At 37.9% G+C, this 16,185-nt stretch overlaps 1 protein-coding gene across 1 annotated transcript in view; it reads right to left on the reverse strand.

The window, feature by feature from the left end:
• The window catches only part of CCDC146 (coiled-coil domain containing 146), a gene marked incomplete at both ends in the record, with an annotated part of 75,278 nt that overhangs the window by 39,037 nt on the left and 20,056 nt on the right, over positions 1-16,185 (reverse strand). The window contains one exon of the mRNA XM_082012410.1: positions 1,634-1,716. Coding sequence (XP_081868536.1) covers positions 1,634-1,716 — 83 coding nt within the window. The remainder of the gene's footprint in view (positions 1-1,633; positions 1,717-16,185) is intronic.

The following is a 16,185-nucleotide window of genomic DNA, read 5'->3' on the forward strand; positions in this document are numbered from 1 at the left end:
GTGTTTATGGTAGTTTTATGTGTGACACAAAAGACAGCTGAGTCCTGTTTTCACTCAGGCCATATTCCACTTACTATACATATAAAGCAATTGCCTTTACATAAAAGAACATTCCATATAAAAGAACACTATGTAAATATGTAAAATAAAATACGTAGTAATATGCTTGTAGTTTTTCCAGTCAAAGACTAGTTTCAAACAAACACTGGCTAAAAGTCAATCAAGTTCAGCAGCTACTGAATTTCTACTTCAGCTCAGTGAACACTGGTGTGGTAGAAACCCTCTCAAGCAGGTTGAGATCCAAAACCCCACAAAACATTTATTTCTGAGCAACAAGAAAATGCTTCTTGCATTTTCTAGAGAGTTGAACTGGTTTAGGAGTGTTGTTTTTAATTCTGCTTCCCAAAAATATTTGCTATGCAGTAATCTGAATAAAGTCAGATGACTTTTTACGGAGTCAGAGCCATATTCTAACTCCCCATTTTATTCAGATGAAACTAGAAGACTCAGCTAACCTCAAGAAAAACTGTCTTCAGGATTTTGGGAACCCTTTTTCAAATTACTTTACTCAGCACAGATTGCCAGGAGGCACACCACATTCCCACATAACCCAAGTAAGGAGGTATGACTTGAATTAGTTTTACAATCCTTAAATTAGGCCTTTGCTTCAGTGACAGAATAGCCACAGTGCTCTTATAAGCCGAATTGCTGCAAACGTTTTGATGTGGACTGTCAGGGAGATTGGGCTAAAATACTGTTAATATTGTGGATATTATGGCACATATTACAGAAATATTACAGGACTATCATGATGCTGATTTTACTGATAATTATGGGTATACCATAAGTAATACCAAAACGATTAGTCACAAATACTAATGTAGTATTGCAATATTTGCAGTAGGACTGCTCTGTTCTGTGACACACTGTTCACCTAGTGCAAACTGTACCATCTCAGCCCACTTTGTCCCTCCATCTTCTTTTTCTTCCACTCGCACATGCCCTGCTCAGACTTGGCACCGGGCTATGAGCGTGATCTCCTCTTCTCTCTCCTCCAGCAAGTACCAGAGCAGGGCAGACTCACAACTACTACACCTAACTTCTGAGTTTGATTATAGTTTGAAGCTTAAGGTTAAATCTTCTAAATTTACTACCAGTTCTGTCTAATGAGACTGTAAATATTCTCAGAGGGTAAAATTCACATCTATTTAGATGTGACAGAGTCTCATTAGAAATTCTTAGGGACGAGCCTTTAGCTTCTTCAGTTGCTCTCTATGATGTTGGCTCAGCAGGTCAGAGTCTTTTCATACTTTACAATTCTGGCTACATGATCTTCGAATATATATTTATTTTAAACTTGTATATTGTCTGTTGCAGTCTGTGCTTCCCTCCATTGCCATTATTATGTTTATATTAAAAACAAAGATGTTATTCAAACCAGTAATTCCCAAATTACCTTCAATCTTCCTATTAAATAACAATGTTTTTCAACTTTATGTTCTTGCTTCCTCTTTATGAACAGTCACTGTAAGAAAGCCTTAAATGATAATTAGCCATCAGCATCAGCAGAAAATTACTTTAAATATGTAATGTTTTGGCTACTTAAACAAAGTCTAAAAGAGGAATATTGTACCTTATCACAGTCTTATGCAGCAGGGTGTACTTTCCCTTCAGCTCAGCTACTCTGGTGCCCGTGATTTTTCCAGCAGAAAATAGCTATGGAAGGGAAACAGACAGTTATGAAATCTTCTCCTAAGCACTAATATTTTCATTATGCTGCAACTTTTTATAACTAAAATTAACAGCCTTTTAGTTTATGCAGTCTTTGGTAACATACGAAATCAAATACACAACGAAATCAGATACACAGGTGAAAAAATGCTTATTTACATAAGAATTCAAAGCATAAATATAAGAATATAAAGAATGTGTCTGTCACAACTACAGTGCTACCTGCACTACCATTTCATCTCTGATTTCTGTCTGTATAGTTCTGACTTGACTTTGAACTCGGTGTCTAAGTCATCTGTTTTCCACATTGCTTAACTGGTTCAGTTTTGGTATATACCAGCCACCCTGAACAGGTGAAACTGAGGCTTAAAGTCTGGTTTGTGCTAAAGTGGTGTCTCCACAGGCAATATGGTTGTAAAAAAGAGGAGCTGGGCTCAAGCTAAATCATCCCCAGGCCACAAAACACATCGTCTTACATGCCTGTGCAGGCCTTTGGCAAACACCAAGACCGAATCACTCCACATATTTAGTACTAAAAAACCCGAATGTGTGTGATGCAGTGTACCCATCTCTTAGGTGATTCCTCAGGTGTCTTGAGGGCAATAATTTGGGCCGATGAGACAGTCCTTCTCCATATAAATAGGAAATAGGACTAGGAGCCCGATTTTGCCACTGGGAAATACCACAGCAGCGATATGATAGTTACAGGTAAGGAGAACCATATTAAACCCAGGTAAAAAATATAAGGTGATCCGGTTCTATAAAAGTCCATAGCTAGCCTTTAGGGGCAGCAAGTCAAATCTGCAACTTTTATGGGAACCTGCCAATAAATGTCGTTGTGCAGGTCTCCTGAAATAAGAAACAAAGTTATTGCAGCACCAGGAAAATCCCAGAAGTCATACTTCAACCCTTATGTTTGACATGGCCTCCAGGGAAAGGCCTTTTTCTTAGCTGAACTAAGTTAAGAGATTCATATGTGGGCTATTCTGTAGATGCCCCTTTCTTGAATATCCAGGAGAAACCATCCAGAACCAGTCCTATGGTCAAGAAGCAGAACCCGAGTGAATATGCCAAAGGAAGTATGTATTTTGTTGATAGCTGTTTGATTGACATATCTTTTTAAGCTCCACTGCAAAATATTTCATGGTAGCAAAGACAATCTTTGCTGTCTGCAGCCCTGAGAAAAGGAAAGCAGATCTTTCTTGCATGAGAATAAAGATAAGCAGCTGTCAAACATTTATTTTGGTATCCTCTATGATCCAAATATGCTCTTCAGTTAAGTTCACAATTCCAACTAGCTCTTCTGGGAGAAAGAACATATTTCCCTATCTCAACCCATTCATTTCTTAGTCTCACATGTAAGTGTAGTTGTCCTATTTGAGTGGCACCTCACTATTGTTCTTTTCCATGGTCATCTGATCGATACCTTTGAGTTACAGTTTTTCTTATTGCTTAGTTTCTCACTGCAGACCTAGGCCATGTTTGACAACGTTTCCATAGAAATAAACTTACTTGTCCTTGAGGCTATGCTTTCTCCTTTATACCCATAAGACTTTTTACACATTTTACACTTAATTTCTCAGTTCAGTTCAGAGCTAAAAGCTCTATTTCAATGAGGCTGGTTCTATACAATGTGAAGACATGTAGCTTTGAGGACTGCATAAGACAGACTGTATGGGTAGCATAACCAGCAAGTCAAGGGGAGTGAGACTTCTGTGAAAAGTATCATCACCAGACAGTTCCCATTACCACAGCTTTATTTGGAAAGCCCTCAGAGACAGAACTGGGCTACCCTGATCCCAGGATTTGTTATTAAAGCCCAGCACACTATTTTCTTGAAGGTTCTTGGGAAGGCAGAAGGGAAAGAAAGGAAAGAGGCAACAGCCGGAGGGGAAGAAATAGTCAGTTGTGGAAGCATGAGCCTACTGTAGAAAAATTCTATTATTTGTGGTCATAAAAACAGATGAGGGATGATGCCCGATGCACAGATGTATAATGCTTTCAAGGCTGCTTTTCCCACATATGTTATAGTGGATGATGTGTAAATGAAGTGAACCTCAGGAGCTATGTAAGCTGAATCAATGGACGCTCCCAGAAATTCACTGAATGTCTGGAATAGGACTAGCAACTGTTTTCCTTACACATTTCTATCATGCTTGGGAATAGCAGGTTTCCAGTCACTGAATACATTGCCTATTGATAACAAAAATTAGACATAGGATTGCAATGACAGTATGTACCCACTTGGACCTGGAGCTATCGTTGTGCACAGTCAGTAAAGGATGAGTAACAGCTTTTTGCAAAAGATACTGAAAATGGGTAGGAAACACCTTCTTTTAGAGTCATTACTCAGTGGTCAGTATAAAGGATAGAGTTTGTCTTGTTTGCCATCAGGTGGGCTGAGAAGTAAACAGTTTTCTAGCCGGTATGACTTTGGTTCCTACTAATATCTAGAATGGAAATAGAGCCAAGAAATTTATTGTCCTTCCATCTTCTGAAAAGGTGATTCACAGTCCTGAAGCAAACGGCCTCTTGTGGCCATAGACATTCTTCAGTTCAATGGCAAATGACAGCAACTATTACAGCATTTTTTCCTGTATAGTTTCTCTTCAGAATATTTTATACTTTATTCCATTACATGGAAACAAGCACATTTGGCCTTCTTGGTTTGTAATCACAGCCCTTGTCTATCCCCTATCTGTGGAGATATGCTTCTGCCTCTGGCGTTCCATTCCAGATCATCTCCTCACATACTTTTTATATATTTTCATTTACAAGGACAAACATCTGACAGTGGAGAACAATATTAGCTACCAAGTTTCCCTTTAGCCATGAAAATAGCATTTGGAAAACTGTAATCGAAGGGCAACAATCCAGAACAAATCTTTACTATTGAGGATAATTTTTCACTTATATAAAGTGACATAAATAGGGATACTTGCAAGAGTGAGCATTATTTGTTTAACTAATGGCTGAAACATTGAGTTTTATTATACAACCCTCAAATCAAAACATAAAGTAATTCACCTTTTGATTTTTTTGTTTACCTTCATTTGGCTTTAGAAGAAGCTGCTGGATTCAGAAATGATTTGATGTGTCTGTGCTTAAAATGGATTTTGTCCTGAATGTTAGATATGATCTAATGGCAGTCTGGGTCTATTTACCTTTTTAAAAAAAAAATCTGGTATAGTTAATACAATTATCAACAGTAAAAAGCAAATTAGACTAATTTTGCTGAAATTTAAGGCTCTGAACTGCTTAGCCAGCATATGACTATAAGAAATACATTGTAGGCCATGCCTTGAGTCCTAATATGCTCTTATCTGCCTGTTAATTTAGTGTAAATAGTCTTCCTTCAATAGGCTCACAGACTTAGTGTATTTTGAAACCAGGGAAATGGGTAGTATTTCTAATAGGACCTATAAAGCACCATAGTGTATTATAATAATTATTCCTAAGTCAGAAGACTTACACTGGTGTAAACAGTAAAACATCAACCAGGAACATTAAAACCATATATTGAATTTCTGGATGCCAGTTGTCTCTCTAAACTACAGGTTTTGCATTTGGATCTCAGATTTAACAAAGTATATAAAAATTATTGTAACCAGATGCCATAATACTAAACATTCATGCAGCTTTATTACTCAAGTTCAGTATTAGATTTCTTTTTTTAAATATCACAAGCTAAATTGGAACTGGAATTCATAAATATTTGTTTTTACCTCTATTTCTGAATGTTCACAATAGATGAGTCACATTTTCCTTTGAGATTCCGTCTAATCTGAGTTAGGTTCATCTTTGCCTTTACTGTCATAAAAGGCATGTTTTAACACACAATAAGTAACAAACTAATTCTTAAATTGCACTAGAGACAAAGGTTAATAATTTTATTCCTCTATAGCTAGATGATGTTGGCTATAGGCATAGATAGAGTATTTCCTAGCTGTGTCATGGCAAAAATTACAGACTGCTAACATATGTTAAGTACACAAATACACATAAATCCTGAGTATATGCACACTTTATTTCATTAACCTGCATCTACAGACAGATTTTAAAGCTCCTACTCCATTTCATTTGATCAGTAAGAACTGAGAAACATGATCTGCAACAGTACAGTAAAAGCAGAATATATCAGCTGCATGGTTAAAACCTCGTTCTGACATTGATAGGATTATCTTAATTTTGTAAAAATGTTTGTGTCTGTTATAACTACCACTGATTACATAAAATTTATACTATGTTCATAACATACAGAGAGCATTAATATCTTCTATAAAGGTCAGTAGATTCCTATGAAATCTAGTGCCAAGGGTCTTGCAAAGATACTCAAAAAAACCCCAAAACCAAACCCAAAACCAAACCTCAAAATGGCCTATCTTGTACCTGTAACATAAGACTACGCTGATTAATTTGAAGTACTCTAATTCCTAATAATTGCAATATAGAAATCCAATGTAAGAAATAGACCATATTCCTAACTTGCTTTGTAAGTCTGTTACAGACCACCCAACCAGGATGAAGAGACGGACCTTATAAGCAGCTGGGAGAAGTCTCACAATCGCTAGCCCTTGTTCTCATGGGGGGCTTCAGCTTACCAGGTGTTTGCTGGAAATACAACACAGCAAAGAGGAAACAGCCCAGGAAATTCCTGGAGAGTGTGGAAGGTAAGATAACTTCCTGACACAGCTGGTGACTGAGCCAACAAAGGAAGGCTCCCTGCTGGACCTGTTTTTTGTGAATGGAGGACTTGTGGGTGATGTGATGGTTGGAGTCCAGCTTGGGCATAGCGATCACGAAATGATAATTTTCAATTCCTGGAGACGTAATGAGGGGGGTCAGCAGAACTGCCACCGTGGACTTCCGAAGGGCAGACTTTGGCCTGCTTAGGGGCCTGGTTGGCAGAGCCCCTTGAGAGGCAGTCCTGAAGGGCAAAGGAGTCCAGGAAGGCTGGACATTCTTCAAGAAGGAAATCTTAAAGGCACAGGAGCAGGCCATCCCCATGTGCTGGAAGACGAGCCGGCGGGGTAAACGACCGGCATGGCTGAACAGAGAGCTTTGGCTGGAGCTCAGGAAAAAAAAAAGAGTTTATGAGCTTTGGAAGAAGGGTCAGACAACTCAGGAGGACTGCAAGGATGTCGTGAAGTTATGCAGGAAGAAAATTAGAAGGGCCAAAGCCCAACTAGAACTAATCTGGCTACTGTCGTAAAAGACAATAAAAAATATTTCTATAAATACCTTAGCAACAAAAGGAGAGCTAAGGAGAATCTCCATCCCTTATTGGATGCGGGACGAAACATAGCGACAAAGGCTGAGGAAAAGGCCGAGGTACTTAATGCCTTCTTTGCCTCAGTCTTTCACAGTAAGACCAGTTGTTCTCCAGGTACCCAGCCCCCTTGAGCTAGAAGACAGGGATGGGGAGCAGAATGAAGCCCTCATAATCCAAGGGGAAAAGGTTAGCAACCAGCTTACCACCACTTAGACACACACAAGTCTATGGGGCCAGATGGGATCCACTCAAGGGCACTGAGGGAGCTGGCAGAAGTGCTCACCAAGCCACTTTCAATCATTTATCAGCAGTCCTGACTAACCAGGGAGGTCCCAGTTGACTGGAGGTTAGCAAATGTGGCACTCATCTACAAGAAGGGCTGGAAGGAAGGATCTGGGGAACTACAGGCCTGTCAGTCTGGCCTCGGTGCTGAGGACAGTTATGGAGCAGATCATCTTGAGTGCCATCACACAGCACATACAGGGCAACCATGTGATCAGGCCCAGTCAGCATGGGTTTCTGAAAGACAGGTCCTGCTTGACCAACCTGATCACCTTCTACGACAAGGTGAACAGCTTAGAGGATGAGGGAAAGGCTGTGGATGTTGTCTACCTAGACTTTAGTAAAGCCTTTGACACCATCTCCCACAGCATTCTCCTGGAGAAACCGGCTGCTCATGGCTTGGACAGGTGTACTCTTTGCTGGGTAAAAAACTGTCTGAAGGGCCAAACCTAAAGACTTGTGGTGAATGGAGTTAAGTCCAGTTGGTGGCTGGTCAGAAGTGGTGTTCCCCAGGGCTCAGTACTGGGGCCAGTTCTGTTTAATATCTTTATCAATAATCTGGGTGAGGGGATTGAGGGCACCCTCAGTAAGTTTACAGATGACAGCAAGTTGGGTAGGAGTATTGACCTGCTTGAGGGTAGGAAGGTTCTGCAGAGGGATCTGGACAGGCTGGATCAATGGGCCAAGGCCAATTGTATGACGTTCAACAAGGCCAAGTGCCAGGTCCTGCACTTGGGTCACAACAACCCCATGCAACGCTACAGGCTGGGGGAGGAGTGGCTGGAGAGCTGCCCAGCAGAAAAGGACCTGGGGATGCTGGTCGACAGCCGGCTGAACATGAGCCGGCAGTGTGCCCAGGTGGCCAAGAAGGCCAACAGCAGCCTGGCTTGTATCAGAAACAGGGTGGCCAGCAGGAGTAGGGAAGTGATTGTGCCCCTGTACTCGGCACTGGTGAGGTTGCACCTTGAATCCTGTGCTCAGTTTTGGGCCCCTCACTACAAGAAATATATGGAGGTGCTGGAGCGTGTCCAGAGAAGGGCAGCAAAGCTGGTGAGGGGTCTGGAGCACAAGTCTTATGAGGAGCGGCTGAGGGAACTGGGGTTGTTTAGTCTGGAGAAAAGAAGGCTCAGGGGAGACCTTGTCACTCTCTACAACTACTTGAAAGGAGTAACTTATGATAAAATAGCAACAAGTATTTACACATCTGCATACACACACAAACAGAACATTTCTAAATGAAGGTTTGTGATAGTTTTCTTCTGGTCTGTTGGATCTGTATTAGCCACATTTCTATTTAAAAATGCTGTGTACAAGACTAATATCCCAAGTTTAAAAAAGAACTTATATTTCAATCCTCCCCCTTCCCTCCAAGATGAACTCACAGTTCATTGTATTGCTTGTAAGCTCTCACATTGCTGGGGTAAGTAAAATGGTTGCTGTCCTTAGTTCAAGTAATTATGTTGAAAAGGAAAAGAATGAGTGAGAAGATGGAGTAGTGAGGGGAAAAGAAGAGGCAACTGAGGACATCTTTTTTCAGCCCTGTGTTAACCATAATGCCTTGGAAAGAACTGAGATCATTTTGTTATACTGGTGATCTCAAATCTGGAGTTTGGAATATAGTTGGGTAAATAGGAAATATTCTTAAACTGTTGAGTCTTCCAGTCCTTTTCCACATCAGTTGTACTTAACTGTATTTTGCTTTTCTCATCTTTTCCTTCTCATTAAATAATGAACTGGGACCCCACACATTTTTAAACACACCCAAAATTGATAGATCATCTGGATAAATGAAAATAAATTTTCCTTATCTAAATGGAGAATTATTGGTAAGTTGGATGAAGAGTTGGCTGCTAACAGATAGCTGCTTGGCAACTTTTTGCTTTCTTTTTCCCTGTACTCCCATAAATGTAATTGCATAAGAAGTACGGAAGTATGTATCTTATTACTGGATTTACTTGTATCTTTCCCTTTTAATTTAAATTTTCTGTTATGTTTATTTTATGCTATTAAGTTACCCTTTCTTCTACTTTATACTTATCTTTAACTGATTAACATTAGTGTAATTTTTTAACTTTGTTATATTTTTTCATGTTACCTCATTATCTGAATCTTGGCTATTCCACCAGAAAAAAAAAAAACATAACAAAACAAAACCTAAATTCAATATTCCAAAACAAATTTGTTTCCTTCAATCAGTGAAAAATCCCATGAAATACTGGATAATCGTGTCCTATGATAAAGGCTGTGGCTGAACATTTTGCTGAATAGGGGGAAGGGAAGAGCATATCCTTCATATTTTTCTAGCAGGAAAAGGTAGATTTTCTGGCTCTGGGCAGAAACATTTTAAATATAGGAATCCATGAGAAAAACAGAATAATACTTATGATCGGATATCTGTCCTGTACACCTGCATTACTTTTCTCTACAACCACACCAGTAATAAATTCATGTTTGCCTGCTAATAACAGCTCACCATCAGAGGTCTCTTCAAAATGTCTTGAAGAAAATTCCAAGCAAAAGTGAGCACAATCTGAGGTTACACACAATCTTTGCAGGATATGACGGAGCTCTTGTATATCCTTCCAGTTTGACTTCAGGTCCACTAGCCCCTGGATGTGGGACCACAGTAATTTCTCTGAGGCTGGAAGGTGGACGTAGATGAGATGTTGGTAAGAAAGAGAAGATGTCAGAATATGAATGGGAATTAAAACCACAGAAAGGAGAGGACCCACGTGATTAATAAGGTACACTTCCATGTGAGCAAAACTAATGAAATCTGGCCCTAACTGCATCAACACCTCCTCACCCCCGCATTAAGTGCAGTAGGCTTTTACATTCTCCATTTTAACAGATTATATTCAATACTTTCTGATAGTCAGCTCAAAGCAAGACACCAAGGAACTCATCTGGAATTTCAAAACAAGTTTTCTGGAACTCAAATGTGATATAAATAAGAACTCTAAGAACTTTGACATTCCCTGTTTTGAATTTCAAGGCTTTTTAAGCTTCTTTGGGGACTTTCCAGAAATGAATAAAACTAAGCCAAATTTTAAACTTAAAAAGATGATGCAATCTGAATGTTGGTCTAACTCCTCACAATCTTGATAAAAAACTAAAAAAAGAAAATCACGGAAGAGAAAGATAGGCACCACCAAGTAAATACTGATTGACATAAATTACTCATAATCATTACGAAAGTGAAACTTTTGAAGGCTTCCTAGGAAAGACTTCATTTCAATAGTCCCTAGAATCTCTACATTTTGGAGAAATGATGGAGCTAACACATGCTTCTAATTATGTTTGCAGATACTGCAAAATAACTAAAATGTGTTCTAAGCTTAAATGGAATAACAACACTTTCCACCTCTTCATTCTAAGCTGTAGGTTTTGTAATTATAACAGGACATTGTGACTATACTTAATGTTATTTTAACACATAGAATAATCCAGCATTTTACATGTTGTTCATTCAAACATCTGAAAGGTCTCCTCAAACAACTCTTTTGCTTAATAATAGGCGATAACAGAAAAAAATCAAGGGATTAATATATTTTATAGTTTCTATATACTCAGGATTTCAGTATAGTATTAGCCACTTGACAAATGGTTCTTCTGGCCAGTCTGCTATGTGAGGTTTGGAATTTTCTCTCTGTTTATTTGAAGAGCTTTTCTTACCTCTTTTGGATAATATTGAAATGTTTAAACATTCAGGGAAGAAAAAGGATAAATGGTCCTCTTTGAATAGAAAACTCTGTGAAAATCCTCACTGAGTCCACACTGTTTGGACACTTACCACACAGCTCAAGTGTTTCTTAGTCTGGGGAGAAGGCAACACCATCTCCCATAGACTTTTCAAGGGTTATGTCTACATTGCAGGGGGGCCACAGGTGCAAGCACGCTGAACCCATGTTATGTCTCTTGCATTTCTATCCATATTGCTGGCTATCAGTCTCCACAGAATCCATTTCATCCTTTAGAAGAGGTGAGCTAGGGATATCTGCTGGTGTTTGGCTTGCCTGTGCCTGATACTTCCAAACTGTCTAGGCAAAGGCTTGGACCCATGATAATGCACTGAGGGAACTGAAGCTTTCTCCTCAAGTTCAGTCCATTGCTCAGAGCTTGCACTTGCACTAGAACAGTGCAGAACTGTCTACACAGAAACGGAAGACAAGGAGCATCTGCTCCAGATCATTAGCATCACCATTGCCATCAACCAGAACTGAGAATGATATGCTAACAATAAAACGAAGGAAAATGCAGCATTTCTAAGTGGCTAAATATAGCGGTTTACATTGTTCTGTTTCTGAGTATTTCTGTGACTTCTCATTACTTCTGAAGTCCTGGCTATTTCAAGATGAGGCACCTAAAAATAAAGGAACAACAATTAAAAACCTATAGACACAGTATTTGTAACCTGTGTAGCAACAGATTTATCTCAAAAAAAACCCAACCCGGCACTAAAAACTACCAGTCCTGATGCCAGAGAATTTAATGATTGTAAGGACTTCTGTGACAATTTAATCTGATTTCCCAAAAAATACACAGGACAGTTTTTACCTTCATCTTTTCCTACAGGGTTTGAAGTATGCACTTCAATATCACAAGACAAGACTATTTCTTAGAACACAAAACTCATTACTGGAATCAGCCAGTGAGAAAATTCCCACTGACTGGAACAGGGATGAGTCCTAAGTCCATTACAGCCAGAACCACTTAAGTCTGAATGCTGTTGACAAATAAACTAATATAATTATTTCCTGGTTTGCTAGATTAAAAAATAGATTAAAAACCAACTGGAATTGTTCCAATTAAACCTTTCCAAGCTTTTTCTTTTAAAATTCAATTTAGGAAAATGGTAAATTAGACCAGATCTGCTTACCAAATGGCCTTACTTTTTACAGCAATGAAATTTGGTCCACCTTAGGAAAACATAGTGAAAATTTTCCTCAACATTTATAATGAAATCTGTTTCCTTTCAGCTAAGCTAGGATTTCGTCCTCAAATATTCTCTCCAACACAAGGCCAACATCAAAGTCTTCAAATCAGACCGCATTAGAAAACAGTTTTCGAAGTAGAGGAAATAGTGTAACAGGCCATTTTGACACATAGGGTATTTTTTTTCCTCATAAATTCCAGGTCATTTGTAAAGATTAAAAGGCAAGAAATTAAAGCAATTACTTCAATCTTTTTTTTCTTTCTAATCTTTGCAGAACCCCTACATATTAAAAAAAAGTAATTATTTGCATTTTCCTCAATGCTTTGTTTACATCATTTTTATTACAACATATTACAACTTCATGCCATACAAGAGAAGAGTAGAATCAGAAAAAATAAGGCTAGAAGGAATCTCTGGATGCCATTTATTCCAACCTCCTGCTCAAAGCAGGACTAGCTTCAAAATTAGACCAGGTTACCTCAGGGCCCTGCCCTGTTTAATTTTGAAAATGCAGTGACTGAATAAGGATGCAGTGGATGAATAAATATTGCACCAGTTATAAGATAGATTCTGTATTCTGCTGATGTACCGACAGCTTTCTAGCTTTCTCTACTTTTTACCCAAAAGAAGATACTGACTTGTCCTGAAGTATACTGAGTCTAAACATTGACTCCTTTACTTTGTATCCTTTGCATATTTTTTTCCAAACCATGCAGTTAAAGACTGAAACGTGTTGCCTTTAGACTTTAGGAAGCTTAAGGAATGTAAAAAGAGATGCCAGGATACAGGATAATAATTAAGCCAGTGTATTTAAGATTTTGATTCTTTTTAATCATCAAATTTAACTCGTTAAATTATTTCAGACTGCTTTCCAGCGTTTATAAGAAACAAGAGAGATCCTCAGTGAGGCTCTTACTTGCCTTTCACAATAGAGGGAGCCAAAGATGACTAACCAGCTCAAGCTAAGACCACATGTTTAAGTGACATAAACTCTATTTTTAATGTAAATTGTTGCATCACAATTTATATATGCCCAGTAATTATCACCATTACACTTTTTATTCAGTCATCTACATCACTCATTTTTCAATATGGCTTAAATATTCATACAGAGTTATAGAAGACTAACACTTCTAAAATTACCTAGATTTTCTCTACCCAACAATATCTCAGGCTTCAGCATATATTTCAAAGTATTTTGAGAAAAGAAGATAAAAAACACTAATTTAATATGTGCTGAAGCTATGATGGTAGCAGAAAAATGCAATATGATTTTTAAATTAATGCTGTCATTAGAGTTAAAAAATAAGGTGGGATCTGTCTCATCTGTAACTATGTACACACTGACAGGCAGTAGATTTTGTCGAGTGAGTATGGGAAGTCCCCAGGAAAAGGCTATTTATTAGCCTTTCGACTAGAAAAAGATTTGTCACTGAGTTTTCTCATCATTTAATTTAAGTGATAAACAACAATACTTGAACCCATAAGGTTATTGGTTGCAGAAATGGAGTCGGGCATTTCTTTCCCAATGTCTATGATGAGCAAAATTATAACAAAAAGTAGCAAGTACATTTGTATAAAATCACAATTATATGTAAATCCATTTTACCTTAACAGTGTTATTTTTAGAGGGACAAAAAAAATCACCTTTCTAAGCCATTTCTATTTGGGAGTTAAAATAATTTAAATAAATTAACAAAGTGATTTTTTGTACTTCACAAAGTGCTTCAGAAATTATTTTTCCCTCTTTCCTATTCCAAGAAAAACATAAATGTAATGAAGAGAAAGATTGAATGCACTTTTTAAATATAGCAAAACATTATTTCACAAAGTGAGGGCATAAGGTTTATGGTTCCTTGAACTTTGTTGTCTAAAGAAAAGTGACTTGGCTGCATTAGTTCCACATACAGCATGCCAGTAACTCAGAAGACAAACACTAAAAAAAAAAATCCTGAGAAACTATTAATATCTACTCACTTGATTTTGATATGGAGTCTTTTTCACCAATATACCATTGAAAGGCTCATAGTCTACTACAAAGTATTTCACATAAAAAAGCTCTATATAAACAAGACAAAACAGAGTGGGGGTAAAAGCATACATGAAAAACGTTAATATACAAAGTTAGAGCAGATATGGCACTGTATTGCCTTATACAGAATTTGTACAATTTTACTTTTTTAATTACAGATGGATCAGCCAGGCATCCTTTAATGAAAAATAAACTGCTGAAAAGGCTTCTAAAACTAACAAATACTAACTAGGAAAAATAATATCATGAATTCTTTCCCAAGGCATAGCTCATAGCAGAAGTTTTGTCCCACAGTTCATGGGAAGAAGCAGTGCCTACATGAAAAATATCAAAATCAGCCACCATCAAGATGACGCAACAGGCAAGAAAATACTGCATCTGGTAGTCAATTTTGTCTTGCATGGCTTGGTAAAAGGGGGGATAAGAGACTGGTACAACAGGCATTTCAGGAAAGGAGACAGCTTTCCTGCTGTCACCTGTTTGTCATGAAACTCAAAAGGAACATACTGAGTACACAGTACAATCTTGCACCAATGGGTTTTATTGGAGCAGGGTTTTGCAGGAATCAAAAAGGAATTTTCCTGCAAAGGCATAGCAGGGAGAGGCTTTTGTATTTGTACTTCGTTCTTAGAGTGTGTTCTGGTTTATTTTCTCCATGTACTTAGGCAACTACAGGGTCTTCTGTGGCTATACAGATAGGAAAATATTCAGCAGTTAATTTTATTTTTTGGGCAGGCAGATCTTCAGATAGCATGTGAGAAACAAAATGAAGATATAGGAACTTAGTTTCATAGACCTGTCTTTCTCTCTTTAGAAATATGGTCCTCACCTTAACAGAAGGAGTGATATTCTTTGACCACATGTATTTTGTAATATTTATTACATTTACCATTGCTTATATAAACACGTTATCTACTACCTATGAGCTCTATGTCAGTGTTGCCTTTCTGCCTGTTGCCAAAATTTATAAATAAAGCAAAGACCAATTTAAAGAAATAGGAAATCCACATGGCTACTAGTTCTATGTAATCTGTATCTCAAGAATAATATTAACAATGAAAATCAAATGGATTAGGACTGCCCTCCTTTTTGTGCTCTGGTGTGTTCTCACAGACAGATGAGAACGTTTAACAGGCAGGCCCACAATCCAGTGGACAACATAAAGACTGCTTGCACAAAGAATGACTACTGAATTAAAAAAGAAAACAATTGAATTAATACAAAAGAATCCTAGATCAAAATGTGTTTCTAGTATGGATTTGTGGTACATATTCCACATTTTGGGAAAAACTGAAGATGAATCTAATTACTTTTCATCCTCTTTCTCAGTCAAAACATATCACAGAATCACTGAAGTCTACTACTGTGACAGTTGAATCTTAACACATCCCACCTCTGCCACCAAAATGGTTTCTATGAATGAGTCCAGATGTGCTTCAGGTTTGTTCACACCAATCATTTGAACTGCTTACACAATCCTGGATGTTTTGTAGCAACTCTGCTGCAGAAGATGTTAACTCCTGGCACAAAGCCAGAAATCAGCGGGCAAGCTGTCACATTTTAAATTGCCATAGTCACTAGTTAAATTAGCATCTGCCGACAGTCTTAACTTTGTTGTTTTCTATTTGATCTGCATTCCATGATCTGCCAGAAAAAAAAAAAAAAACTTGCTCTGAAAAATCATGGGAAAGGTTCATGCTGTTTTTGATAAACTTTGAATAAACAGTCCTAAAACAAGTCTTTTAAACCAAAATATATTACTTCTTTAACCTTGCAACCACTGGGTAGTTCTGTGAACAGAATTAAAATCTTCAGTAGAATTTAAGAATACCATGAGCTCTCAGTTATTTTCTTTATCGTTAGGAAGATATGCCTGTAAGATTAAGATAACTCTTCAGTCCACAGAAGGAAAAATAAATTCCTAAAAAGAAG

The sequence above is a fragment of the Phaethon aethereus genome (assembly GCF_964289735.1).
Source record: "Phaethon aethereus genome assembly, chromosome: 1".
Lineage (NCBI taxonomy): Eukaryota > Metazoa > Chordata > Aves > Phaethontiformes > Phaethontidae > Phaethon > Phaethon aethereus.